This window comes from Heterocephalus glaber, unplaced genomic scaffold, assembly GCF_053883595.1.
Source record: "Heterocephalus glaber isolate CG9 unplaced genomic scaffold, H.glaber_assembly_v1.0 deba00001610, whole genome shotgun sequence".
NCBI classification, from domain to species: Eukaryota; Metazoa; Chordata; class Mammalia; order Rodentia; family Bathyergidae; genus Heterocephalus; species Heterocephalus glaber.
In genome coordinates this window covers 39475384-39500932 of record NW_028258381.1, presented here as the reverse complement: position 1 = coordinate 39500932, position 25549 = coordinate 39475384, and the positions used below count along the sequence as shown (strand labels likewise).

Here is a 25549-nt window from a genome sequence, read left to right as displayed (position 1 = left end):
TCGCAGTGACCAGCAGCTGGTTGTGTCAGCTGTTGGCATCCAGCACTACCTGGTGTCATCCGGAGTGCTAGCAGAGATGCACTCGGTCGATTCACTAGGCTCATTGGCAACAGGGATCATTCCTTATCTTGGCCCTTTGACATACTGCAGGAACTAGCAGATGTTTGTTGAATGAAAAGCTGCGAGCTGGAGGTCTGAACACACCTGGAAAGGCCCAGGTGTCCGGCGCCGCCGCTGTGCGGCCCAGCATGCGCCTCTGGGGACGCTGAGTCACAACGCGCGGGCACAGACCTGGTCGGGACAAGGATGCGGGGGGGTGGGGCAGGGAGGCGACGCAGATCCGAGGAGGGAGGGACGCGGGGAGGGGGCGCGCACGGCACCGCAGACCCGCTGATGGGGCAAGGGTCGCGCGCGCGGCAGACTGTGGGCGGGGGCGGCGCCTGGGGAGGACGAGCGAGCGCGGCGCCCGCACCTCCGCGTACAGCCCGCGCGCTCGCCAGGGAGAGCAGCGCGGAGCTCCGGCCCAGCTCCTCCCGCAATGGCCCCGGCCATCTACTCTCGCCTAGGCCGTGTCGTCTGGCTTGCCTGCCTCCTGCCCTTGGCCCCGCCGAGCGTGGCTGCAGGTAAGGCCAGGCGGCTCCCCGGAGCCTGGGAGGCCGAGGCGGCGCTGTGCGCCCTGCGCGCTCCGTCCTCCTCCCTCGAGGCCTCTGCGGCTGCCCTGGAGACAACGGGAGGCCTCTGGGCGCAGCGACGCCTTCTCTTCTGTCCGGTCTCCCTTCTCTTTCCTGTCTCCTCTCCCCAGAGGTCTCCCTGGTACTTGAGGGGGCTCCCTTCCACCTCCTGGGTCGGTCCTGCTCGGGGCGGGGGGGGGGGGCGGCGGCGGCGGCGTGGGGTAGCGAGCGGATCCTTCCAGATGCCTGGGGACCTGGAACCCGCTGGACGACGGGGAGAAGAGGTCAGGTGGGGCACAGCACCTCAGGAAACACAGGCAGGCTGCTCTCGGGGCAGCTTTTCTGCCTTAAGATGTGCCCTTATGCGGGAGGTTTCCATTCTGCTCGCGCTGGCTTCGGGGAGGGGCGGGGTGCGATTAGCCTGCCATTTCCTCCCTGCGAGTCATTTCCATATTGGACCCGAAAGAACAGGTTCTCCAGGGGCTCACACCGGACGCACCTTCCCACCACCGCACGCACCTTCCCACCACCGGAAGACTGGAGCCAACCTTCCTGACATGTTTTGGGAACAATAAAAACACCCAGGTTGGGAGTTGTCAGGGACAGGTGGGATGAGGGTAAACAGTATTCAACATTTTTCATTATTCACATACTCTCCCCTATAAAAACTGGTAAGGAACGGAAGGGATCTGATGCAAACTTGTGAAAGAAAAGCCACAAGGTAAACTAAACACACCTGCATTTGAGGCATGAATTAGGAGAATTATGTGAGAATTGTCCTTGGGCAGGATCACCCTGCACAATTTCATACAGTCCATTAAAGGCGACATGCACTAGAAATTAGCAATGTATTCTAAATTGTAAGAAAAAAAAATCATGTGTGGCTGCCAGCTAGTGGCTTGTACCCTTGACATTGTCCAAATTACAGTACCGGAGACTGGGTTGGGGGACATCCCTTCTTCCTTTTCCCACATCCAGAAAAGGAACACCGAAGCTCAGAAGCCTTTTCTACCCTTCCTGTGTCAAGATCATTCTGCATGAATTTGTCCTGCACCAGGACTCTATAAGTCATGCACAGGGCTGTTCATTAATTCCAGGTTGTGTTATCCTCATGTCTGGGGTCCTTTGGAGAGGTCTTGGGCTGTATGTGTTGGGAAAGGGCTGGTGTAGCCATTTTCTAGAGTGTTCAGGACTCTTGAGTGGACACCCTGGGGACCTGATAGGTGTTTCTTCCAGGGCAGGCTTTGGGGACAGTTGCCCCTTGCCGTTTTGCTTTGGCCCCGTTAGCTCTGAATCACTTAGGGGCACCTGTGGAGCCTCCCGGGCTCATTCCTTGATGGCTCTGTACTACTAGGCTGTCACCAGGGCTCCCAAGCCTGGAAAGATGAAGTCGAATGGGTTCAGGAATCAGCAGGCCCTGGCTTGATTCCTTCAGCCATTCTTGGCAAGACCTTTATGGTCCATTTCAGCCCTGATGCCCTGGGGAAGAAAGAAGGACACCATCCCCTAGGGCACCAGTGGTGAGCCTGGAACCTATGGCAGATGTGCTGCAGCAGGCTGTTAGTATCATCGAAAGCTCTACAAGGTTTGCCATCACTGCCTTTGGGGCTCGGAGACACGTGTTTTTCCAAGTCCAACCTAAGCAAAATGACCTTGCAGCTTCCTCATAGTGGGGCAGGTGAGGAGGCTCCCATGAGGTGGGCCAACGCTCGAGCACTGTCTGCAGCAGCCGTATCCCCTCCTGGCCCATCTTTCTCTTCTCCCGACCCAGCTGGCTGCCCCCCTGATTCCATCCGCCTGGCAGTGGATCTCCGTGGTGCTGACATGTATCCACCTTACTGCAGATGCTGGGTGCCCGTTAGCATGCAGCTGAATGTCTCTGGCACTTGTCAGCCTCACTCTGGCCCACACTTCTTGCCTAGGGGAGGGACAGAGGATGCAGGCACAGGGAGCAGAGGGAGAGGGGGGAGGTGGCCTCTCATCCCAGCACTGTTCTGCGAAGCCTGGCCAGATGCTGCCTCCCAGCCAGAGGGAGGAAGAATGGAGGTCAGTCCTGAGGGTAGAGATTGTGGGGGAAATCTGGACAGCAGAAGGGGCCCATATGGACCTCGGGTCCCCTGTGGAATATGCAAATGGTTGTACTAGCTTGGCACAGTTTCCACTCCAGTACCTAGAGTTCTGTCTTTGGGGTTAATACGGTACATACACTTTTCCAGTGGCAACATTTCCTTGAAAGTGACCAGCCCTTGGCATCTTGACTCAAATGGCTTTGTAACTCAAGATCTGACCCTGAAGGAAAGGGATTCAGAACAGGAAAGGTAGGATACAGGCAGGAGGAAAGGCGGGAACTGAAGTCCATCGCGGCAGCAGGTAGTATTGCTGGGAGTTGACTGGGGCACACCTGAGGACAAACCCACCTCCCGGTTCGGCTGAGTCTACCGTGTCCTATGTTTCTGTCCCCCCCACCTGTGGAACTGAGACACACAGAAGGGACTCAGCAGGGAGGCAGTGCCAGGTGGGCTGGTCCCGGTGCCACACCCTGCCCTCCAGGTGTCCCTCAGAGGCAGCAGTGCTGAACACCTGCTGTGTGCCAGGTACTTTCCTTTGCACAGAGGAGCTAGAAATGACCTCTGTCCTCAACCAGTCTAAAGAGCGCTGGAGGAAAAGAGGAAACCTTAATTCAGTATGGCATTGTGACAGCAGTGTGTTCAGGCTGTCAGGAGAGCTCTGAGGGGTGAGGGTGGAAGGTGTTACATCCATGGACAAATTGCCGGAGAAGGGCATTCTAGCAGTGAGGCCAGAAAGGGCAGAGCATATGGGGGGGACACAAAAGGTAGGTGGCTGGTTGCAGCATGGATGTTCCAAGATGTGAACCTGGATTCCAACGCTAAGGCTGGTCCGTGATCAGATTGACTGTGGAAGATGCTCACTGGGGAGGGGGCACTGGAGGCCAGGGGCCGTAATGGAGCAGCAATTCAGACAGCTGCATGCTGGCCTTGAGCAACGGAGTAAGTGGTGACAGAGCAGGAACATGCTCAGGAGGGAGGTGTTAGAACAGCAGAGGCCTGAGGATTGAGCCCTTCCTGCCTATACTGGGGATTGAAGCTAGGGCTTTCCCACTGAGCCACATCCTTTCCTTTCCTTTCCTTTCCTTTCCTTTCCTTTCCTTTCCTTTCCTTTCCTTTCCTTTCCTTCCTTTCCTTTCCTTTCCTTTCCTTCCTTTCCTTTTCCTTTTCCTTTCCTTTCCTTTCCTTACTTTCCTTTCCTTTCCTTTCGACAGGATCTCACTATGTAGCCCAGGCTGGCTTTGGAAATTGCAGTGATCCTCCTGCCTCAGCCTCCCAAGTGCTGGAATCACAGACGTGTGCTGCACACCCACCCTTTATTTTTTATTTTGAGATAGGGTCTAACTAATGCTAATTACTCAGGCTAGGTTCAAACTTGTAATCTTCCTCCCTCACCTTTCCAAAATTCTGGGATTAGTGCTGTATACCACCATGCCCTGCTGGGGATTGATTCCTGGGGCAGTTGGCATAACAGTGTGAGAGGAGAGAAGAAATTCAGAGAGTTAGGCTAGTGCTGGCTAATGGAAAGTTGCTCAAGGATAGAAATACTCTCTCTGAGAGTGGCCTTTTAACCACATGTGGCTGTAAAGGAGTTGGAATGTGGCTAGTGTGATCAAGAAACTGAATTCTTAGTTTTACTTAAATTTAAGTGATCAAATTTGAGTAATTTGAATTTAATTACATATGGTTAGTAACCACAGTACTGCCTAGAAGCCCATGGAGGGCAGAGAGCCTGAGCAGCAGCTTTGTGGCTGGCTCTGTCAGCTGAATTTGGTGGGGAAGGTAGGTTGGTGTGAAATGGGCCCATGGGGACTGCAGCCTTCCCGCCTTTCCTTTTGCCCGGGTGCATGCAGTGGGTGCTCCTCTCCGGGCCCTGGACACTCTCCGACAGCAAGCCCTGCAGACATCTCACGTGCAGAAAGAACCAAAAGACAAGAGCAGTGCTACATGCCCTCCTGTGCAGAGCACTGGCAGCCAGTGTGAGGGGTGCGTGCATTAGATCATACCTGCTTGAGGGGTTGGCATGCAAAGACTGAAATTGATATCAATGCAACCGTACTTAAGCTTTTGATACGTTATCCTGTGAAAATAAAAGAATTCAAAATTGTGGGCAATGTGTGATATGACTAAGGGAAAACTTTCTATGCATGAAAAAGAAGAGGACAACAGTATGACAACAGTTGTCTGTGGAAGGTAGAACAGTGGGACAGCTTTAATATTCTTTATGCATACTTATTACTTTCGAAGAAAACCTTATATTAAAAATTTTATTGTTAGCTTGGCAATAGTGGCCCATGCCTATAATTTCAGTTATAGCACTCTGAGAGGCTGAGGCAGGAAGATCATGAATTCCATCCCAGCCAGGGCAGCTTAGCAAGACCTTGTCTTAAACTACAGAAAAAAAAAATTGTTTTTAAAAAAGAGAGCTGAGGATGTAGCTCAGTGCAAAGACTCTGGGTTCAGTCCTCAGTACCGCAAAAAAGAAAAACCAAAACCAGTCATTCACAATCTTACCTCTCTATATAAAATATTATGCTGTCTAACATAGCTGAATAATGACTCAGGAAAATGCCCACAATACAGAATTGAAAAAAATGAAATACATAATTTCATATAAAGAGCATAATTTGAAAAATACACACAGTCCTTTATATCCACGGGTTCTTCATCCCACAGATTCAACCAACTATGGATCAAAAATGCTGAGAAAAAATTGTATCTGTACTGAACAGGGACAGAGTATTTTTTCTTGTCATTATTCCTTAAACAATACAGCACAATCACTTACATAGTCTTTAGATCGTATTATCTACTATAAGTAATCTAGAGATGATTTAAAGTATATGGAGGATGTGGGTAGGTTACATATAAACACTGTACCAATTTAAATAAGGACTTGAAGACAGGCATGTAGCACACATTTGTAATTCCAGCGCTCCAGGAGGCTGAGGCAAGAGCGTTCCAAGTTTGAGGCCAGCCTGGGCAATTCAGCAACTTAGCAAGACCCTGTCTCCAAAAATAAAAAAAGGGGTGCATGGGAGTGTGGTCAGAGCAGGGGATCTGTGTTCAACCCTCAGTGCCACAAAGGGAGACAAAGAACAAAGAAAAGGATTTGAGACTCCGTGGATGTGGGCGTCCGTGGGGGGGTCCTGGAACCAGTTTCCCACAGTACTGAAGGATGACTAGTCTGTGGTGGAAGGTGCCTCACAGTGGTCACAATGGCGGCTATCGACTATTTCAATTTTAAATATTAAAAAAAATTGGCAGACCTGAAGGTTGAATCCAGGGCCTTTGCAGTGAGCTACATCCTCAGCTCTTTTTTTAATTTTTAATTATGAGGCACGTTCTCACTAAGTCATTAAATTGCCCAGGCTGGGCTTGAACATGCAGTCCTCCTGCCTCAGCCTCTCAGAGTGCTGGGATTACAGCCAGGTGCCACCATGCCCAGCAGTATTTAAATTTTATTCTATACTTTTCTTTATTTTCAGATGTTTTACAATTAGTCTTGCCTTCAGTGTGGTGGGAGGAGGATGTTAAAGGCGCCCCCCTGGCCTCCCTCCTGTGCTCAGTTCTCAGTTCTCAGTTCTCTTCTCATAACTTACAGAATGGTCTCCAAGATCCCTGTAAGAGCTCTGAGATGTTTCTGGTCAGTTTCCCAAGGGGCTATCTTGGCTGGAATCACCCAGGTCCAGTGTTGGTCCTGGCAAGAATCCTGGAGATAAGATAGCACAGCCCTGCCCAGTAAAATATTCTGTTGCCCACTAGGGTGACCATTACCCACATGTGGCTGCTGAGCAGTTGAAGTGTGGCTTATGTGACTGAAAAAGTAAGTTGTCATTTTTAAAAAAATTTAATGTCAATTTAAATAGCCACAGTCAGAACTGGGCTTGGTTACCACTTTGTAGAGTTAGAAGTGAGATCCAGGCAGAAGGGAGTTTGTTTCGGGATCAGAAGGAACCTCCCCAAGGCTTGTTCTGCCTCTGTCAAAGCCTTCCAGCTGTAACAGGGTTGATTCTAAGGGAAACAACTCTTACTTTAAAATCTAACCTGTAGCCTGGGGTTTTTTTGCATGCCTGTAATGCCAGCACTCTGGTAGGCTGAGACGGGAAGATCACAAAGTCAAATTCAACCTTAGTGACTTATTAAGACCCTATTTCAACCCTAAAAAAAAATGTATATATATGTGTGTATATATGTAGTTGAGTGCAGTCCCCAGTACTGAGGGAAAAAATCTTACCTTATGTATTGGACAGAATATTATGTAACTATCTAAAATAGTTGAACATTAACGACTCGGGACAAGCCCCATCTTTCACTGAGCTTCATTTTTCAAACTTAAATTTTGCTCAGCATGGAAAGCCTAGTCCACATGAAAGTGATGGTGTGGGCTCTTCCGTGACAAACACAAGCTGTCATTGTCCAGGTGTAGTCTGCTTAGGTCAGACTGAGCCATTACCTGTGCTCCATAAGGCATTGGTTGTCTGGTGAGGAAAGAAACCAACTTGGAGACGCTTGTAAAAAACCTGTGATTTGGAGTCAGTTAGGCTTTGAATCCCAGTCAGTGAATTGGCTGTGGGACCCTTGGGCAGTTCATCTGAGCTGCCTGAGCCTCAGATTCTCCATGGCTAAGATGGAATACAGTGGTTCCCCCTTATCCATGGTTTCTCTTTTCAAGGGTTCATTTGCCTGTGGTCCACCAACACTGACATTTCCCAGTTACACTCCTTTTGATGCACGGTGCTCAGAGGTTAAATATCCTGCCCTAATGCCACCTTTTTTTTCAGTACTAAGTACTGGACCCAGGCCCTTCATGCTGAGCTATATCCTCAGCCCTTTTTTTTTTTTTGCCAGGATCTTTCTGAGTTGCCCGAGCTGGGCTTGAACTTGCAATCAGGCTCCCAAAGGGTTGGGATTCCAGGTGTGTGCTGGCCTGCCAGGCTCTGCACAGTATATTGAGGGAACAGACTGTTCTCATTTTCATTGCATTGTATTGTTATAATTGTTCTGATTTCTGTTGTGTATGTTTTAATCTCTTACTGTGCTGATTTATAAATTAGTTCATCATGAGTATGTAGGGTTAGGCAAAGCCCTGTCAACAGAGTTTGGTGCCATTGGCTCCAGTCGTCCCCTGGGGCTCTTGGAACCTAACCCTCGCTAATAAAGGGGGCCAGTCTGCCGTCATGGAGCCACCTCAGAGGTGGCTGAGGGTTCCTGGCCATACGCGGTCCTGAAACACAGTCTGTTTTTGGGTTCCTAGACCTGTACGAACTCAGTCTTACCACCGATGGCCCCGCCACTACGGGAGCAGAGGTGACCATCGCAGCCAGCCTGGAGGCCAGGGACAACGGCACTCTGGCCCTGCCCGCCGACGTGCATGTCTACCATTTCCTCTGGATCCACACCCCACTGATGCTCACTGGCAAGGTGGAAAAGGACCTCAGCTCAACCATCAGCGTGGTGGGCAGTGTGCCTGGGGACTTCCTGGTCTCTGTCTGGGTCACTGCCACCAGCTGCAGGATGTGCCATCCGTTGGCCCGGAGCTTTGTCGTTGTCGCCATCACAAGTGAGCATTTTTCTGTTTGCTAATTTTCCTGCAAAGCCTTGGTGCAGAGAAAAACCCCCAGTCTCACCGATCATCACAGAAATGCAGATTCTACCCATGGGTGCTTCTGCTATCAGCTGTGTTACAAAGGAATAGAAAAGGGTTACACCTCCCACTGGCATCCTTGTGCTGAAATGGACAGTTAAAACAGATATGGGTACCAGGGATATAAATTATTCTGATCCTTTGGAGATCACTTGGTCATAGTGATGAAATTATTCTAGTCTTTGGCCTGATCATTTATTTACTGATTTTTTTTTCCTTTTGCAGCACTGGGGACAGAAGCCAGGACTTGGTGGATGCTAGGCAAGCGCTCCAGCACCGAGCTAACCCCCAGTGCTATTTACTGATTCTTTCTCCTGTTTCCTTCACCACACTTGCTCTCATGCCCCCTTCCTCTCTCTTTTCTCTGTTAAACAGGTGCCTGCCTTCTTGCCCTTTTGAACCTTATTGTTTATTTTTTAAGCTTCTTGTTTAATAATGAATTTATTTATTTATTTTTTGTACTAGGGATCAAACTCAGGACCTTTCGCTTGTGAGGTAGGCAGCGGAACCACTGAGCTAAAAATCCCTGGCCCATGGTTAAATATATTGAGTTAATTTTTGTAACTATTGATAATGACATTCACAACGAGTCTGCAATGTCATGAATAGATACTCATGCTTGTAAAATTACATATTAAAAAAAACAAAGCGTGGAATTGTATAACCAGTGCAGTAATCTGTGTTTAATACATGTATCAGGGCAGGGATTTAGCTCTGATTTTGCCGCCTGCTGCACAAGCGTAAGGACCCGAGTTCGATCCCTGGTACCAAAAAAAAAAAACAAACCATGTATGTATACATTAACACAGCCACACATAAATACTTTGCAGTGTTTCAAAACGTTAACAGTGATAGTATTTGAATGATAGTTTGTCCTATTATTCTGCTTTTGAGCATTTTCCACACGAGCTCTACCAAGCACATTTTACTTTGTGCTTTTGTCATGAAAAAATCAGCATTTACTTTTTTGTTTGTTTTCTTCCTTGAGAGAATGAGACTTAGTGCAGTGGCCTGACTCAGCCCAGCACATTGGGAGTAGAATGCAGTCAGTAGAACTTAGAGCTGCACACTTACCTAGCCTTAGCTAACAGTTTGATATACGGTCACCCTGCTGGGCATGGTGGTGTACACCTATAATACCAGCACTCTGGGAGACTGAAGCAGGAGGATCGAAAGTTTGAGCCCAACCTAGGCAACTTAGCAAGACGCTGTCTCAAAAAATAAAAAAGGGCTGGGGGATGTAGCTCAGTGCAAGACCCTGGATTCAACCCCCAGTACTGTGGGTTGGGGGGAGAAGGAGAAGAGGGAGGAGGAGAAAGAGAAGGGGAAGGAGAGTCATTCCTTGGTATCTGTGGGGGGATTGGTCCCTGGACCTCCATGGATGCCAAAGTCTGCGGATGCTCAAGTTCCTTACATAAAATAGTACAGTATTTGCGCAAAATCTACATCTAGCCTCCTGTGTCCTTTTATCCCTAGATGACTTTTAATACTGATATAATATAAATACTATATAAGTAGTTGTTAGCTGTATCATTTACAGGATAATGACAAGAAAAATGTCTGTGTATGTTCAGTACTAAGGCAAGGCTTTTCAAGTATTTTCTGTCCACAGTTGGTTGAATCTGCACATGGAGAACCCCTGTGTATGGAGGGCCGACGGGGATTCCCCAAGTTCCTTTCAGAGCCTGTGTACTTCCTTCCAGTTCTGGGTGTCTTTAGGGTCAGCAAATTCAGGGTTCTGCTGAAAGGGGACCAGAAGTGGAAGCTATGCAAGGAGCATACACCAGGGGTCTTCACCAGTGCCCAGACAGCAGGGGAGGAGGTGGAGCTCTCTGTGTTCAGGGCCCCGTGGGACCCTTTTCTGCCCCCAGCTCTGACAGCCTGAAGGTCCAGGCTGGGAGAGCCACTTCACTTAGCTGCCTGTGATGTCACTGCAGGCTCCTCGTTCCCTGCACCTCCATGGACTCACCCTTCCCCTGTCTTTCCCAGAGTTCCTCATGGGGAACATCGTGATCTCCCAGAACACCTCCCTGCCCTGGCCCAGCTCCTACCTCACCAAGACAGTCCTGGAAATGTCCTTCCTCCTCCACGACCCAAGCAACTTCTTCAAGTCTGCCTCCTTTCTCTACCGCTGGGACTTCGGAGATGGGTACGTCCTTATTCACCCCCACTTAGTCCCCAAAACCTGAGCTGTGGCTATGGCTGGTGTCCTGCCATCTCACAAGCTGCACAGGGCTCTGTCCTCTCCCACCAAATACTCCTGAAGTGCCTGCCGTGTGTCAGGCCCAGAGGTCCTGGGGCCACCCATGAGCCAGCTGCAGCCCTGTAAAGAAGGCCATTGGTGCCCACTACAGACGTTTAAGGAGAGTCATGATCAGTAGGATGCCTCTCTCTCATCCTGAAGGACACCCAGTCCTAGCAGGACCTTCTTTAAGTATTTGCAAAGGTTCAAGTCTATCATATCGTCCCCCAAAATTAGCATTGGAACATTAGAGTATCAAAATCTATAAAGAAGGTCTCATGAGGGAAATTAGCCAAGAAAGATGGGAACAAAGAAAAGGAAAACCACTTATCATAGGAGATCTTAATATTCTGCACTCGGACTTTGATATTTTAAAGAGGAATAAAGCAATGATAAAGGATTTTCATAACAAGTTTGAAAAAAATTGTGTGTGTGTGTAATCTGGAGCCTAAAAATAAAATAGTGCCTAAGTGTTTACAAAACTTTAAAAGAAAATTACATTTTATATTGTTTTTTTGAGATGGGGTCTTACTATATAGTTCATGGCGGTCCTTCTCCCTCAGTGTCCTGAGTGCTGGGCTTATATATAAGTGTGTGCTACCATACCCGGCAGAAAATTGCATTTAGAATTTAAAATGTCCGAACATCCCATAACAGACTGTATGAGCTTCATATTCAGTTCATAAAGTAGGCTAGAAATTTATAAAATTTGGGGGGGTGTCACAAATATAATGTGCAGAGTTTTCAGTAGTTTGGAAGTAGTTGACTCTGAAATTAGAGGAAATGGTCCCCAGGCTGCCCTCACTTCTGACACCAACTATGGGCGTTGGACCACTTGCTCAGCTGGAGAGAGTTTAATCCTCCCTACAAAAACTCACCTCTCCTACACTTGGATCTGGGATGTGCCCCAAAGGCCAGGAGTTAAAGGCTTGGTCCTCAGTGTGATGCTATTGGATGATTTTGGGTCCTTTAAGACGTGGTGCCTCATGAGAGGTCTTAATCAGCTGCATGCAGGGTTGTGTGACCCTGCCGCTTCTGGTCACTTCCCTGTTCCCTACCTCACCATGAGGTGAATGGGCCTCATCTACTATGCACAGGCACAAGGATGTCCTGTGCCTCCATGTGCCCAGCACAGTGGGCCCAGCTAACCATGGACTGAAACCCTCCAAAACTGTGAGCCAAAGAACCCTTTTCTCTTATAAGCTGATCATCTCAGGTGTTCAGGAACAGAAAGCCAACTAGGGCTGGGGATTTAGCTCAGTGGCTCTGGCACCTGCCACACAAGTGCAAGGTCCCGAGTTCGATCGCTGGTACCAAAAAAAAAAAAAAAGGCCAACTAATACAAATTCTGACATCTATTGCAATCTCGGGGGGGAGGGTTCCCAAGACCACACTAAAGCTGGATAACTGATGAGAGAGGCTTCAGAAAGCTCAGGGACAACTGTGAGGTATGATTAGAAAATATTTAAATTAAATGGTATTTAAATTTAAAAATGGGTATTTAAATTAAAAATGTATTACAGTAAAAGATATATGAGTCCCCCTCAGAATACTCCTACCTTTACCTCAAACACTTATTCCATTGTCCTTGCCCCTTTCTGAAGCAGTTCTGAAAGTCCTCTTTTGTGCTTTTAAAAGCTATGATCAAAAATACGGTGAATGCTGCTGCCAAGTGCCATCCAATGGAAAGGCAGGCTCATAAAAACAGGACAGTGAGTCCTCCTCCATCATATTCGCCAGATATGGTAGACCTAGCACTGTGTGAATTCTGGCTCTTCCCAAAATCAAAATGACCATGAAATGACCACAAGAGAGAAATGTTTTGAATCAATTCAGGACATTGAGGCAGCCCCAAGAGCACAACTAAAAAGACACTCACCAAAGAGGACTTCCAGAACTGCTTCAAAAAGTGGCAAGAGCAATGGGCTAAGAGGACTGGAAGCAAGGGGGAGAATTTTGAGGGGGATTCATGGCTATGTGGCTTTTACTGTAATGATTTTTTGAAATTTAAACATTCCCTCTAGAGTTTGGTCATCGCGTGTGCTATATTTACAGTCGCAGTTGATGACAGTGAAGTGACGCAGGTTGAACTCGGCCGAGGGCAGTGTGAAGAGTGGTGCCTCTGTGGAGTGGGACGAGGTAGTTTTCACCGTCACAGTGTGACAGTAGGCCGTGTTGCCAACCAAAATGCCAGCTCCGCTGAAACTCTTGACTCGGGATTTTTATTGGGATTTGTGTCAGTCTGCCCAACTGGATAATAAAAACCAGAGTTGAGGACAAAGGACATTTTTTTCTCACAGTCCTGGAGGCTCTAAGTTCAAGAACACGGTGCTGCCAAGGTTAGTTCTGGTGAGGCTCTCTTCCTGCCAGCAGGTTTCTTAGGGCATCCTCACATGGTTTTCCTCTGTGACGGGGTGGACTGGGCAGATACTGCTCTCCCTCCTTCCCTCCCTCCCTGCCTGTTGTTAGGGACCATACCCAGGGCATCAAGCATCCCAAGCACGGGATCTACCACTGACCCACAGACCCTCAGCCTCTCTTCCTGCCCTCCTCCTCTTCGTCCTTGTCCTCCTCTCTCTCCTTCTCCTTCTCCTCCTTCTGCTTTTCCTTCTTCTAGTACTGGGGATTGAACCCAGGGCCTTTGGACTGAGCTACATCCCTTGTCCTTTCCTATTTTTAAAACAAGATCCCACTAAGTCTCTAAATGGCCCAGGCTGGGCTCAAATTTATGATCCTCCTGCTTCAGCCTCCCAAATTGCTGGGATCATAGGCTTGTGTCACCACATCCTACCCTCTTCTTCTTCTTCTTGTGAGGTATTTTAGCTACTTTTCTTACTGTTGAGACAAAATACCTGACACCCAAAGTTAAAGGAGAAAAGGTTTATTTAGCTCACAGTTTGTACAGGTTTCAGTCCATAATCGGCTGACTCCAAGGCAGGGTGGCATGGCAGAGGAGAAACAGTTTATGGAGGGCAGAAGGTAGCAAAGTAACAAGGGATGACCACAGCTCTTTCTATCCCTTATATCTTATCCAGGCTACTTAGGACAGGTAGCACTCACACCCTTCATCCTAACCCCCTTGATCCCAGCACTGCACCATGAATCAATCCCAGCATCACACACTCAAGATCCAGCCACCTCTGAAAAAGACCCACCTCATGCATATGAGGCTTTGAGGGAACATCTAGACTCAGCCATAACATGAGGACAGTAATCTATTGGATTAGGGCCTCACTGTAATGACTTCATTTAAGCTTAATTATCTCCTTAAAGGTCCTGTGTCTAGATACAGTCACATTAGGGATCAGAGCTTCACTATGTGAATTTGGAGGGGACGCAATTCAGTCCTCAACAGGGCTCATTGCATAGTTATGACTGCTTGCCATGTGGGTGACCTCAAACTTCGATTCAAGGGATAGCATGTGCCCCGAAGCCTCCATCCTAAATCACATTGTTAGACTGTCTGGATGAGGGGCCCTCAGGCAAACAGAGAGACTCTACCTATTCTCAAAATTTTAAAATGTGATCCTAGGGGCTGGGGTCTAGCTCAGGGGTAGAGTGTTTGCTTGGCATGCTTGAGGCCCTGGGTTTCATCCCCCTGCACCATAAAACAAAACAAAACCCCTTCCCAGGTGTGGTGATCCACACTTATAATCCCAGCACTCCGGAGGCTGAGGGAGGAGGGTCCTGAGTTCAAGGCCAGCCTGGGCTCCACAGTGAGTCTGAGGCCAGCTTGGATCCCATAGTGAGACCCTGTCTCAAAAAGAAAACTCTAGTCCTAAAATGCTTTTCAGTTGAAAGTAACTTTGAAGTGTGATGACATAATATTTAGAAAAAAGTGAATGAAATATTATATATCTAAATTTAGAGAATAGTTTCAAAGCTGTAACCAGATACAAATTTATAGTTTTAAGTATTTTCATTAGTTATAATTAAGACTGAAGAGGAAGCTCAGCCGGTCCCAGCACCCAGAAGGAAGCTCCCCGCTGCCATCCCAGACTCCTGGGGCCAAGAAGGTGAGCCGGTCCCAGCACCTGGAAGGAAGCTCCCGACCTCCATCCCAGGCTCCTAGGGCAGTGAAGCTCAGCTGCTCCCAGCACCTGGAAGGAAGCTCCCCCGCTGCCATCCCAAGCTCCTAGGGCACAGAAGGTGAGCCGGTCCCAGCACCTGGAAAGAAGCTCCCTTGCTGCCATCCCAAGCTCCTAGGGCAGAGAAGGTGAGCTGCATGGGTGCCAGAAGCACCCCCCCCCCCGCCGTGGAAATGAGAAGACATGTAAACAAGCCTCAGAAACAGACTTCTGGATCATCTACAACAACCCCAAAGGAACATTCTGATACTCAACCACCTGGACTCTCTGAACTGGCAACAAAAGAGGATCTGGGAAAAATGAAATCAGAAATAATTACTCAGATAACAGCAAAGATTGTGGTCATGGTGCAAGACATGATTAATAAATCTAGAGAGGACACAGATAAAAAAATAGAGGATCTGAGGAACATGGTGGAATCCCAACATAGGAAACAAATGGAATCCATAAAACAGATACAAACAGATTTCCAAGAGATAAAAATCTCCATCGAAAGTCTGCACAGCAGAATGAACCAATGTGAGGATAGAATTTCACATATAGAAGATAAGATTGCAATTAGTGAGGAGGAAAAGAAAAATTGCTTTAAAATTGTAAGGGAACATGAGAAATCAATCCAGCAGCTGCTAGACGATGCAAAGAAGAATAACATAAGACTGATTGGAGTCAATGAAGAAGGAGGAGAGAGTGCAGATGACATAAAAAAACTCTTCACAGAAGTGATGGCAGAAAACTTCCCAAGCAGGGGAAAAGAACTTGACATACATATAAGTGAGGCATATAGGACTCCAGCTAGCCTTAATCGAAAAAGATCTACACATAGGCATATAATAGTTAGGATTCCAGAAATCCAACAGAAGAACAAAATTCTACAAGCAGTGAGAGAAAAGAAACAAATCACATGCAAAGGAAAGCCCATCAGAACCACAGCAGACTTCTCAATGCAAACCCTCAAGGCAAGAAGAGCTTGGAGTGATGTATTTCAAGCCCTAAAGGAAAACAGCCTCCAACCCAGATTGATGTACCCTGCAAAACTATCTTTCAAAATTGATGGAGAAATGAGATACTTTCATGACAAAGAGCACCTCAGGAACTTCATGAATACCAAACCGGCACTCCAAAAAATTTTAGACAATACCCTAGGAAAAGACAATGAGGATCACAACCCCAGGAAATCCAGCAGAATGAATCCATTGGGCGTGACAGATTAAACGCAAAGGGGAAGAATCCAACCAAAAGAAAAAGTCATGACAAGGCTTTTAAAACTGTTGACTTTATCTCCTTAATGAGTGTATAATTCAATCTAATTATTGTACTGATTAGTATTTTTCTGATTCTAGAATTGCATACCATTCCTTGTGCTATACTGGCTGTTTATCATCTTATGTCTACATTTTAATTGGGTTGTCTATTAATGAGCTCTAAGAATTCTTTATATATTCTGGTCATAGGTTATATGCATTGTAAATATGGTCTGTTTAAGGACTACTTTTCATTTTAATGATATCATTTAAAGTTCTAAATTTTGATGGAGTACCATTTATCAATTTTTTTCTTGTATACATCATGTTTTTTGTATCCTAGGTAGTTCTTGCCTACCCTGAATTCATAAATATTTTCCCTTATAATTTCTTCTTAAAGTTTTATACTTTTAGGCTTTCTTATTTAGGTTCATAGATCCCTTCAAGTTATTTTCATGTATGGAAAAAAAGGGTTGAGGTTAATTTTTTATATACAGATACCAGGTGTTCTAGTGCCGTTTGCTGAAAACACTATCTCTTCCTCAGCTCTTGAATTGAGTTTATATTCTATAAAATACTAATGTTAAATAATCTTTCAAAACTCAGTGGACCATATATGTGTGGTTCTATTTCTAGATTCTCTGTTTTATTCCAATGATCTATATGTCCTTCCTTACACCAACACTGCCTTGATTACTGTAGCTTTAGAAGAAGTCTTAAAATTGGGTGCTAAATGTCTTCTAACACTGTTTTTGTTTTTGTTTTTGGCTTTTCTGGGTCCTTTGTACTCCTACATAACTTTTAAATTTCAATATCCAATTCTTCATTTTTAGCAAGTATACACAGACCTGAATTTTTATATATACCTTATGTTTTCTAATCCTGCTAAATTCAAGTACAAGTTCTAGGGGCTCCTAGAGATTTCTTAGTATTTTCTCTGTAGATGATCATTTCATCTACATATAAAGATTTTGCTTCTGCCATACCAATCCTGTCCTAGTTGTGTCATTTTATTGCCAGACTATTTGTTTCAAAGTTTAATGGACAGATAAAGAGTAAGCATATCTGCCCTTGTTCCCCACCTTAAGGAGATATATATACCTTATGTTTTCTAATCCTGCTAAATTCAAGTACAAGTTCTAGGGGCTCCTAGAGATTTCTTAGTATTTTCTCTGTAGATGATCATTTCATCTACATATAAAGATTTTGCTTCTGCCGTACCAATCCTATCCTAGTTGTGTCATTTTATTGCCAGACTATTTGTTTCAAAGTTTAATGGACAGATAAAGAGTAAGCATATCTGCCCTTGTTCCCCACCTTAAGGAGAAAGCATTGTATCTTCTCCATTCATATAAGGTGTTCTCACTGGAAGTATGGAGTACATGTCTTTAATCTGTTGAGAAGGTTCTGTTCTACTTCTAGTCTCCTGATAGCTTTTACCATGAACAGCTGTAGAATTTAGTCCAATACTTTTTCTTCAACTAGTGACAGGATCATATGGCTTTTTCCTTTCCTCTGTTTAAATGATGACTTTTGGGGGTGGATCTTCCAATGCTGAACCACCACTGCCATCCCTATAACAAAACCACTTTCTACATCCTGCCAGATCTGACTTCTAATTGTTTGTTTTGTTAAACAAATTTCTATCTATGTTCATACTTTTTTCTTCTATTATCTTCATCCAGTTTTAGGATTAGCACAATGTTGATTTCCTAAAATGATGGGAGAAGTGTTCCTTCTTTTTTCTGCTTTAATTGTTTGATATAATTTATCAGTTAAAATGTATATGAGCCTGCTGTTGTCCTATAGGTAGGTTTTCAAGCTAGGCATATACTTTCTTTAATAGGTGCTATTGAAATTTTATATTTCCTCCAGAGTTAGTTTCATTAATTTGTCTTCCAAGGTACTTCTTAGAAGTTGTCACATTTATTTCAAAAAAGATTTTTGTAATATGCTTTCTATATCTTTTTAAATTCTGTAAAATCTGTGGTAATGTTTTCTAGATCTTGATATTATAATTTTTTAAATATATAATTGATATTGTGTAACAGGAAGAAAAGGTTAAAAGAGCAGGGGAATTGGGAGGAGTAGGAGAAGGGAAAAAAGAGAAAGGAAAAAATAGGAGAAGAGGAAAAGAATGGAAACAAAGTCTTTGCAAATAGGGAAGGGTGGAGGGGGTGAAGGGAGGGCAGGGGAAGGGGAAAAAAAATAAGAACCAAGAGACTCATGTAAAGGTACAAGATCCCAATGATGAATGTAACTGTATTTTATACCTAAAATGTATCAATAAAGTTAATGGGGAAAAAAAAAAGAAAACAAAAAAGTGAAAAAAAAAAGACTGAAAACAAAACAAATAAACCATTCAACTCAAGGAGTTAGAAGGAAAAAAAGCCGACATGGAAGAATGAAAGGATTAATAAATACAAAACATAAACTAGGCCAAGTGTGATGGCACATACCTGCAATTACAGCACGCAGGAGGCTGAGGCAGGAGAATCGCTGTGAGTTCAAGGCCAGCCTGGGCTACACAGCGAGACCCTGTCTCAACCCCCCTAAAAAAAAGAAACAAACAACCCCCCCCCCCAAAATGAGGTGGTAGAATTAGCACTCAGGGTTCTCTCAGTAAACTAGAAAAAGTTCATGGAACCCATAGCCCACAGTATGCAGAACTGTGGGGGGTAGAATGGAGATCCCTGGCCCATGGTGAGAAGAGGGATCTGTGGCTGCATACTGGGAATGGGGTTCACGGGGGCTGGCACTGGTGAAAGCAGCACCCTAGGTGGCTCTGACAGGCCGACATCATCAGCCTGTCCCCATGTGTCTCTTGGAGAACACGGGTAGCCGCCTGTTGCTGTACAGCTGCCCCTTGCTCTAGCAAGTAGGAGAGTAACTTCCGAGGTGTAGGAAGGGGAAACAGCGTGCCATCTCCCTCCTCCCTGTCACCCTCCAGGACCCTGCTGGCGACAGACAGCTCCGTGGTCTATTATAACTATTCCATCATTGGAACCTTCACGGTGAAGCTTGAGGTGGTGGCCCAGTGGGAGGAGGCGAAGCCAGACGGCACTATGAAAGGCATTGTGCAGAAGACCGGCGACTTCTCCACCTTGCTGAAGCTTCAGGGTGAGCAGATGCAGGCCGAGTGTCCAAGTCCCCAAGGAGCCCCAGATGCCACCCATTCCAGATTAGAGTGGCCGCAGGCTGGTGCTGGGCTCCCTTCTCATGTCCTGTAGACCTCTTCACGTCACCACTGTGCCCACCACAGAGAGGGTGCTGGAGGCCACACACGTCGTCACCTGGCAGCCCAGTGGCACAGCTGGCATCTGGCCCAGGCCTGCCTGCTTCCAGAGCCCAGGTGACCAGAGGTCTTGCTATCACTGCCTGGTACTTGCAGCTCCTGCCTCCCTACCTCCATTGGCCTGCATCCACCTCTTCAGGGCAAGGGTTGCCCCAGTAGGGTGGGAACTTCAGTTCCTGCACAGGGTGTGGATGGGGTGCCCAAGCCCATCTCTCCTTGGCTTTGGTGGACATGGGACATTTCTTGGTTTTGCCAGTGAGGCAGTGCATTCCCTGTGCATGGGCCACGGCTTGGTGTCAGCAAGCAGGACAGTTGGCCTTTGTCTGCTTCTCTGAGCTGGCTCTGGCACTTGCTGCTGCTGCTGATGGGGGTGGTGCCCTGGACAGACCTGTGACCGTCCCCAGAAGAGGGACAGAGAGACGTCAGGGAAGTGGCCACATAGCCCAGAGCCCTGGAAGCTCTGGGACAACAGTCTTCAGCTGCCAGGCCTAATGGTACCCTTTTTCCTTACAGAATCCCTTCGAGGCATCCAGGTCTTGGGGCCCACCCTAATTCAGACCTTCCAAAAGATGACCGTGACCTTAAACTTCCTGGGGAGGTGAGTGACCCCGAGTGCATGGCAGGGGCCCTGAGGCTCTCCACACTCTGACAGGTGCTCCCGAGCCTGCTGCAGGTGGGTTCATGGAAGGATGTTGCCAGTCTGCCCTGCACAGCTCCAGTCTCAGGTCCCAGACAGGCAGGACATGCCTCTGGGGCTGTCTGCAGTGTGAGTTTCAGAAAGCCTGCAGGGAACCTGGATGTGGTGGCACACAACTCTAACCCCAGTGCTCTGGCAGGCTGAGGCAGGAGGATGGCAAGTTGGAGCCCAGCCTGGGCAACTTAGCGAGACCATGTCTCAAAATAAAAAGTGACGAGGGTTGGGAGTGTAGCTCAGAGTAAAGGCCCTGGGTTCAGTTCCCAGTACTGGGGTTGGAGCTCGGTACCTGGGGAATGGGAGCCATTTGGGTGTGGTAGAGCTGTTCTTTGAGGGGCCGTGAGTCTGTGTTTTCCTGGAGCCCAGAGCAGTGTGAAATGGGAGCAACTGTTCAGCATTCCTTGACTAGAGCTGTGCTTTCCAGCTTCTGAGCCAGCGCTTGCCCTTTGTAACCCGGTAAGAGCCTGCTTATCCTTCGATCCTGCTTAGATACCACCTCTTCCACAAAGCCTTCCCTGACTTCCTCACGTGGCCTGCTCGCTGGTGCCCTGTGCTTGTGTCGCGCACCTTGTGTGCAGAGCAGCGCTGCCTCGCCTCTGCTGAGCCTTCTGTGCACATTTCTGCCTCACTGGGCTGGGATCCCCTTGGGGCCTGGGGCATCTCTTCTGCGCATCGCACTTCCTCCTCGAGAGTGTGTGGCACTTGGAGTCCACTTGGAATTGGTCTGTGCTCCTGCTCCTTGCCGAGCCCTTTCTGAAAACCTGTCTTTGTGCCTGCAGCCCCCCGCTGACTGTGTGCTGGCGGCTCAAGCCTGAGTGCCTCCCGCTGGAGGAAGGGGAGTGCCACCCCACGTCTGTGGCCAGCACGGCTTACAACCTGACCCATACCTTCCGCGACCCTGGGGACTACTGCTTCAGCATCCGGGCTGAGAACGACATCAGCAAGACGCATCAGTACCACAGGATCCAGGTGTGGCCTTCCAGTAAGTGACACCTCAGCTTCTGTGGTAATGTCACACAGGCAACCAAAACCTGTCAGCCCTGCCACCACCCGCAGCAGGCTCCTGAGAGCCAGCCTTACCACGGTCACCAGCACTCAGCCCCGCCAACACTAGCACCCTAAATAGTACTCCTCCCTTTGGCAACAGCCAGTGCCAGTAGTGCTACCACCAAACACCAGCAATACCACCAACCTCATATCACCACCAAACTCCCCCAGTACCATGAGCAACCAGCTCTACCAGCACCACTACCACCAAACAGTGACACCCAGCTCAGCTACCACTGTTACTGCACAGGCAGCTGATAATTCTTCGGCACCATCATCGTCACTAGCAGCAAACCCCAGCACTCCCACCCGATTGCCACTGTCAACTCTCCCCACCCCCTGCCACAGACACTAGCCTGCAGTGTGGATCCCGAGAAAGTCCAGACTCAGACTCTTCAGAAATGGCCTTTCACTTGCCTTCCCTGGTCTCACTTTCCATGCTGCACGAGGGGAAACTGAGGCATGGGACGGCAACAAGACTGGATGTCAACCTGAGCCTGAACCTGGCTTCCAGACTCTGGATCCAGTGCTCTTCGGTGGGAGTAGGGTTCTTCCCAGCACTCGCGTTCATTTCCAACCTGCCAGCTGAGCCTGCCTTCAGGGTTGGGCCTGCAAGTGCACCTGGTGTTGTCACTGTCCCTTCCAGGGTCCACAGTCCCTCTCTGAGCTCCTCAGAAAGTGCTCCACTTCGGGCCCTGGCTGACCTTGTGGACCTTGTCAAGTGGCCTGGGTCCTGCTGCCCCAGCACCCCCTAAATTCAACGGGGAAGACAGTCCAGGCGATCATGGCAATCACACCCCCTTCCCTTTCTTTTGCTCTTTTTCGAGACGGGGTTGCGTTATGCGGTTCAGACTGGCCTTGAACTCACTGTGCAGCCCAGGCTGGCCTTGAACTCGTGGCGATCCTCCTGCCTCAGTCTCCTAAGTGCTGGGATTGCAGGCGTGCGCCACCACGCCTCCTGTTCGCAGGAAGCAGCGCCCTCTCTGGGCGTATGGGGACAATGAGAGGGCGCCCACCCTTCCTGGTCACCCGCATGTGCCAGGCAGAGCCACACCCTCACCTCCATGCCTCTCCATGGCGGCGTAGGGGTTGGCGTCAGCCTCTGACAGCCTGTTCAGAGTCAAGGCTCAGACCCGGGGCTGCCTAACTGCAGACCCTGGGCTTTTCCCATTCACCGTGCTGTTTCCAAGCAGCAGGCTCGGCAGGTGGGCCCAGAGGGCGGGGGCTTGCAGCAGAGGTCACAAGGCTGCCGCACAACCTGGCTTCCCTTCCCCAAACCACATCTCCAAAAGAGGCAGGAGGAAGCAGTGCTCTCTCATGGCTGAGACTCAGGAGTCAGACACCATTGCTCTTATCAGCCGCTTGCAGGCCAGGGGCCGGTCATCGAGTCCAGTCCACACTTCAGGGACAGAGAACCTTGCTGCCCCTCTCAGAGATGACTGTTAAGCAACCCATGGACGTACTTAAAAAACCACCACACGGGTGATTCCAGCGCCGTGGGAGGCTGAGGCACGAGTGTGGCGAGTTCAAGCCCAGTCTGGGGAACTCAGTGACTAAGGAGGTTTTATCTCAAAACATAAAAATAAATACAAATTTAAAAGGGCTCAGTGGAAAGGCCCTATGTTCAACCCCCAGTTCTTGAAAAAAAACTTTTCCCACGCACCCCAGTTTCTTTTTGTCGAGTTCTGGGTTGGGGTTGCCTAAAGAGGAGAGTGAGCGTTGCTGGGGCGGACTGTCCCTGCCCCGCTGTGCCGGCCACCTGAGAAGCAGCATTCGAGCCCCAGCTCCCCAGCCGCGTAACACTTCCTGTCACTCCCAGGACTGCAGCCGGCTGCCTTCGCTTTCCCGTGTGCCACGCTAATCACCGTGACGCTGGCCTTCGTCATGTACATGACCTTGCGGAATGCCACTCGGCAGAAGGACGTGGCGGAGGTGGGTGCTGAGGTTGGGCTGGACAGCTGGGCCCCGCCCAGGAAGGAGCTGAGGGTCCAGGGCCAGACCAGGGCACTGGGAAGGGTCTTGATGTTAGAGCAGGCGCTGGGGTCTAGGGTGGCGTGGCAAAGGTTCATCTGCAGACTGCGTCACATTGCTGAGTCGCAGCGCCCTCTGACCTAACTCCTGTGCTCATCCTTGTGTATATGTGGCGCCAGGCGGGCGTTTCCATGCCTCTGCCTCTAGGCTGCTGAGCGCATAAGGCCACCTGACAGGGGCCTTGGTGGGTGGCAATCCACCCATGGGGTTTTGTTCACCATAGGTGGCTGATTTTGACTTTTCCCCTATGTCTGACAAGAACCCGGAGCCGCCCTCTGGGGTCAGGTGCTGCTGCCAGCTGTGCTGTGGGCCCTTCTTTCGGGAGTCATCATCCGAGTACCTGGAAATTGTCCGAGAGAACCATGGGCTGCTCCCACCCCTCTACAAGTCTGTCAGGACGTACACAGTGTGAGCACCCCTGCCCCACCCTGTATCAATGTTCACTGATGGCCAGACTGGGAGCTTCGGGCAGGGTGGTGTGTCACTGAGCAGGAGGGGCCATGTGGCCAATTCCCCATGCTGGCCATCCATCTGTACAGTCTGGCTGCTGCCACAAGACCCTCAGCCACCTCCCAAGCCATCTGCCCACCTGTACAGTGCAGCCACTCCTGTGAGCCTCTCTCGGGCACCCCCACCCCATCCTGTGCCAAGCAGGACTCAGACACTTGGTGTGTCGCCTTGGGATTCTCCCAGGGGGTCTGGCTGCCCCTCACCCGTTCCTCTCCCATTGGCACATCTGCCATCCATTAGGGGCTCACACTTCCCTCCCTGGGGAAGCCATGTCTATGCCAGAGCGAGGAAGGAGGTCACAGATGGTCCAGGATGCACAGCGAAAGGCTGTGCAGGCAGCCGGGTGCACCTGCAGAGGGGAGGGTGTGTGCACACACACACACGCACACACGCACCACAGCAATCCACACTTGGCACGAATCATCTCTGCGATTCATTCTGTATCTGTCAGGGCTATTGCTGGAACCCCGAGCCCCTCGGCCCTCCATCTCCTGGGCTGGGCCTCCCTTTAGGCTTCGCCCCTGGCTCACCCCATCCCCCTTCCGCAGCCACCCTACTCTCTGCCTGCAAAGTGTGTGCAGAGTGCCTTATAAACTCGGCACCTTTTATCGAAACTCATGTGTACCATCTCCATCGAGGAGAAGGTGTTGCAGCGGAAGGACAGGTTGAGGTCAGGACGTGGGTTCTGCCTGTGTGTCTCCGTCATGGGTGCTTTGGCTCCCCGGCTGCCCCCAAGGTCACCTTGGGAAGGAAGAGGCAGCGGATCAGAGGTAGCGTGGTGGAGCCAGTCCCTCTTTCCCTCCAGCCCAGTGGCTGGGGGTGGGGGACGGCGGGTGGAACTGGGAGCAGCAAGGAGACGAGGCGGTTCGGGCTGGACCACAGGGGCAGGGCTCTGTCACTGCAACTGCTTGCTCTCAGACTTTGCGCTCAAAATTGTGCTTCCATTGTCACATGGCTCATTCCCATGAAATACCGCCATTACTGCTCAATAAAACGTGAGTGCTGAGTGCTGCCAGGCACCCCAGGTGTGGCACAGTCTCTTTTCCATGTGTGACAGATGAGGCTTGGAAATGACAGAGTGATGCCCAGAGGTGGCAGGGCAGCCCTGGCGTGTTCTGTGGTCGGAGGTGACCTCAGGCCCCAGATGACTTAGACATGCAGCCCGGTCTAAGGTCCCGGGTGGATGCTGGAGTCCAAGTGGGAGCCTGGCCACTCTGGGAACCTGCTGGAAATGCAGACCTTTGGGCTCCACCCAACACCCGAGTCACCCCTGGGAGGGGTGGCCACCTGCTCTCACCAGCCCCAGACCCAGGGACTTCAGTGCATGCTCAGGTCTGAGGACCTCTGGGCTCTGGCAGGCAGGGCATCACCAGCTAGACTTTGTTTAGCAATAGTTGCACTTAAGAGGGGCCGGGGATTTAGCTCAGTGGTTCCGCTGCCTGCCTCAATAAGCAAAAGGTCCGGAGTTCGATCCCCAGTACCAAAAAAAAGAGAAACTGAGGACTCTGGAGCAAGGCCTGGGAGTCTGCATTTCTGACCAGTCGCTGGGCACTGAGTCTGAGGTCTAGGCCCTTCTTGAGGCTTTGGCTTTCTGTACGATGTGTGGGACTTTCAGTGGCCTCTTCTCTCCAATTACCCACCCTGCAGAAGTGCCCCAAGCTTCAGAGTAGGGGGTCCCTGAGAATGGGGGGCTGCCCCTCACCCCACTTTCAGTACCACTGTGAGCCAGCTGGGACTTTTTCTACTCCAGCAACATTGGGTTGTAAGGCAGATGCTGCTGCAGCACCCTGCCTCCGAGCTCACCTGTGTTAGAGGGTGCGACAGGAAGAGCTGGGGCTTTGCGGGGCCCTTGTGCCTTGGACAACTGGAGAGGGACTGAAGGACATTGGGGGGTAGGGCGTTCTTGCCTTGAGTTATTTTAGTATTCTTTTTTTTTGGTACTGGGGATCAAACTCAGGTCCTTGTGCTTGCGAGTCAGGCAGCGGAACCACTGAGCTAAATCCCCGGCCCTATTTTA

At 49.2% G+C, this 25549-nt stretch overlaps 1 protein-coding gene across 4 annotated transcripts; it reads left to right on the top strand.

Moving 5' to 3' along the window:
* The first annotated feature begins 336 nt into the window (after positions 1–336).
* On the top strand, positions 337–24559 carry Tmem130 (transmembrane protein 130). Of its 4 annotated transcripts, none has more exons than XM_021254774.2 (9): positions 424–623; positions 7995–8300; positions 8610–8645; positions 10374–10533; positions 18906–19075; positions 19764–19848; positions 20724–20926; positions 22811–22923; positions 23246–24559. In XM_021254774.2, exons 1-9 carry the CDS (start codon positions 539–541, stop codon positions 23432–23434), a joined length of 1347 nt encoding a protein of 448 aa, XP_021110433.1. In that variant the 5' UTR covers positions 424–538; the 3' UTR covers positions 23435–24559. The 4 variants fall into 4 exon arrangements, with proteins under 4 accessions (XP_004840542.1, XP_021110433.1, XP_021110435.1 ...); XM_021254776.2 differs by having other exon boundaries at positions 429–623; positions 23282–24559; XM_004840485.4 differs by lacking the exon at positions 8610–8645 and having other exon boundaries at positions 337–623; positions 23282–24559.
* The last annotated feature ends 990 nt before the right edge of the window (positions 24560–25549 follow it).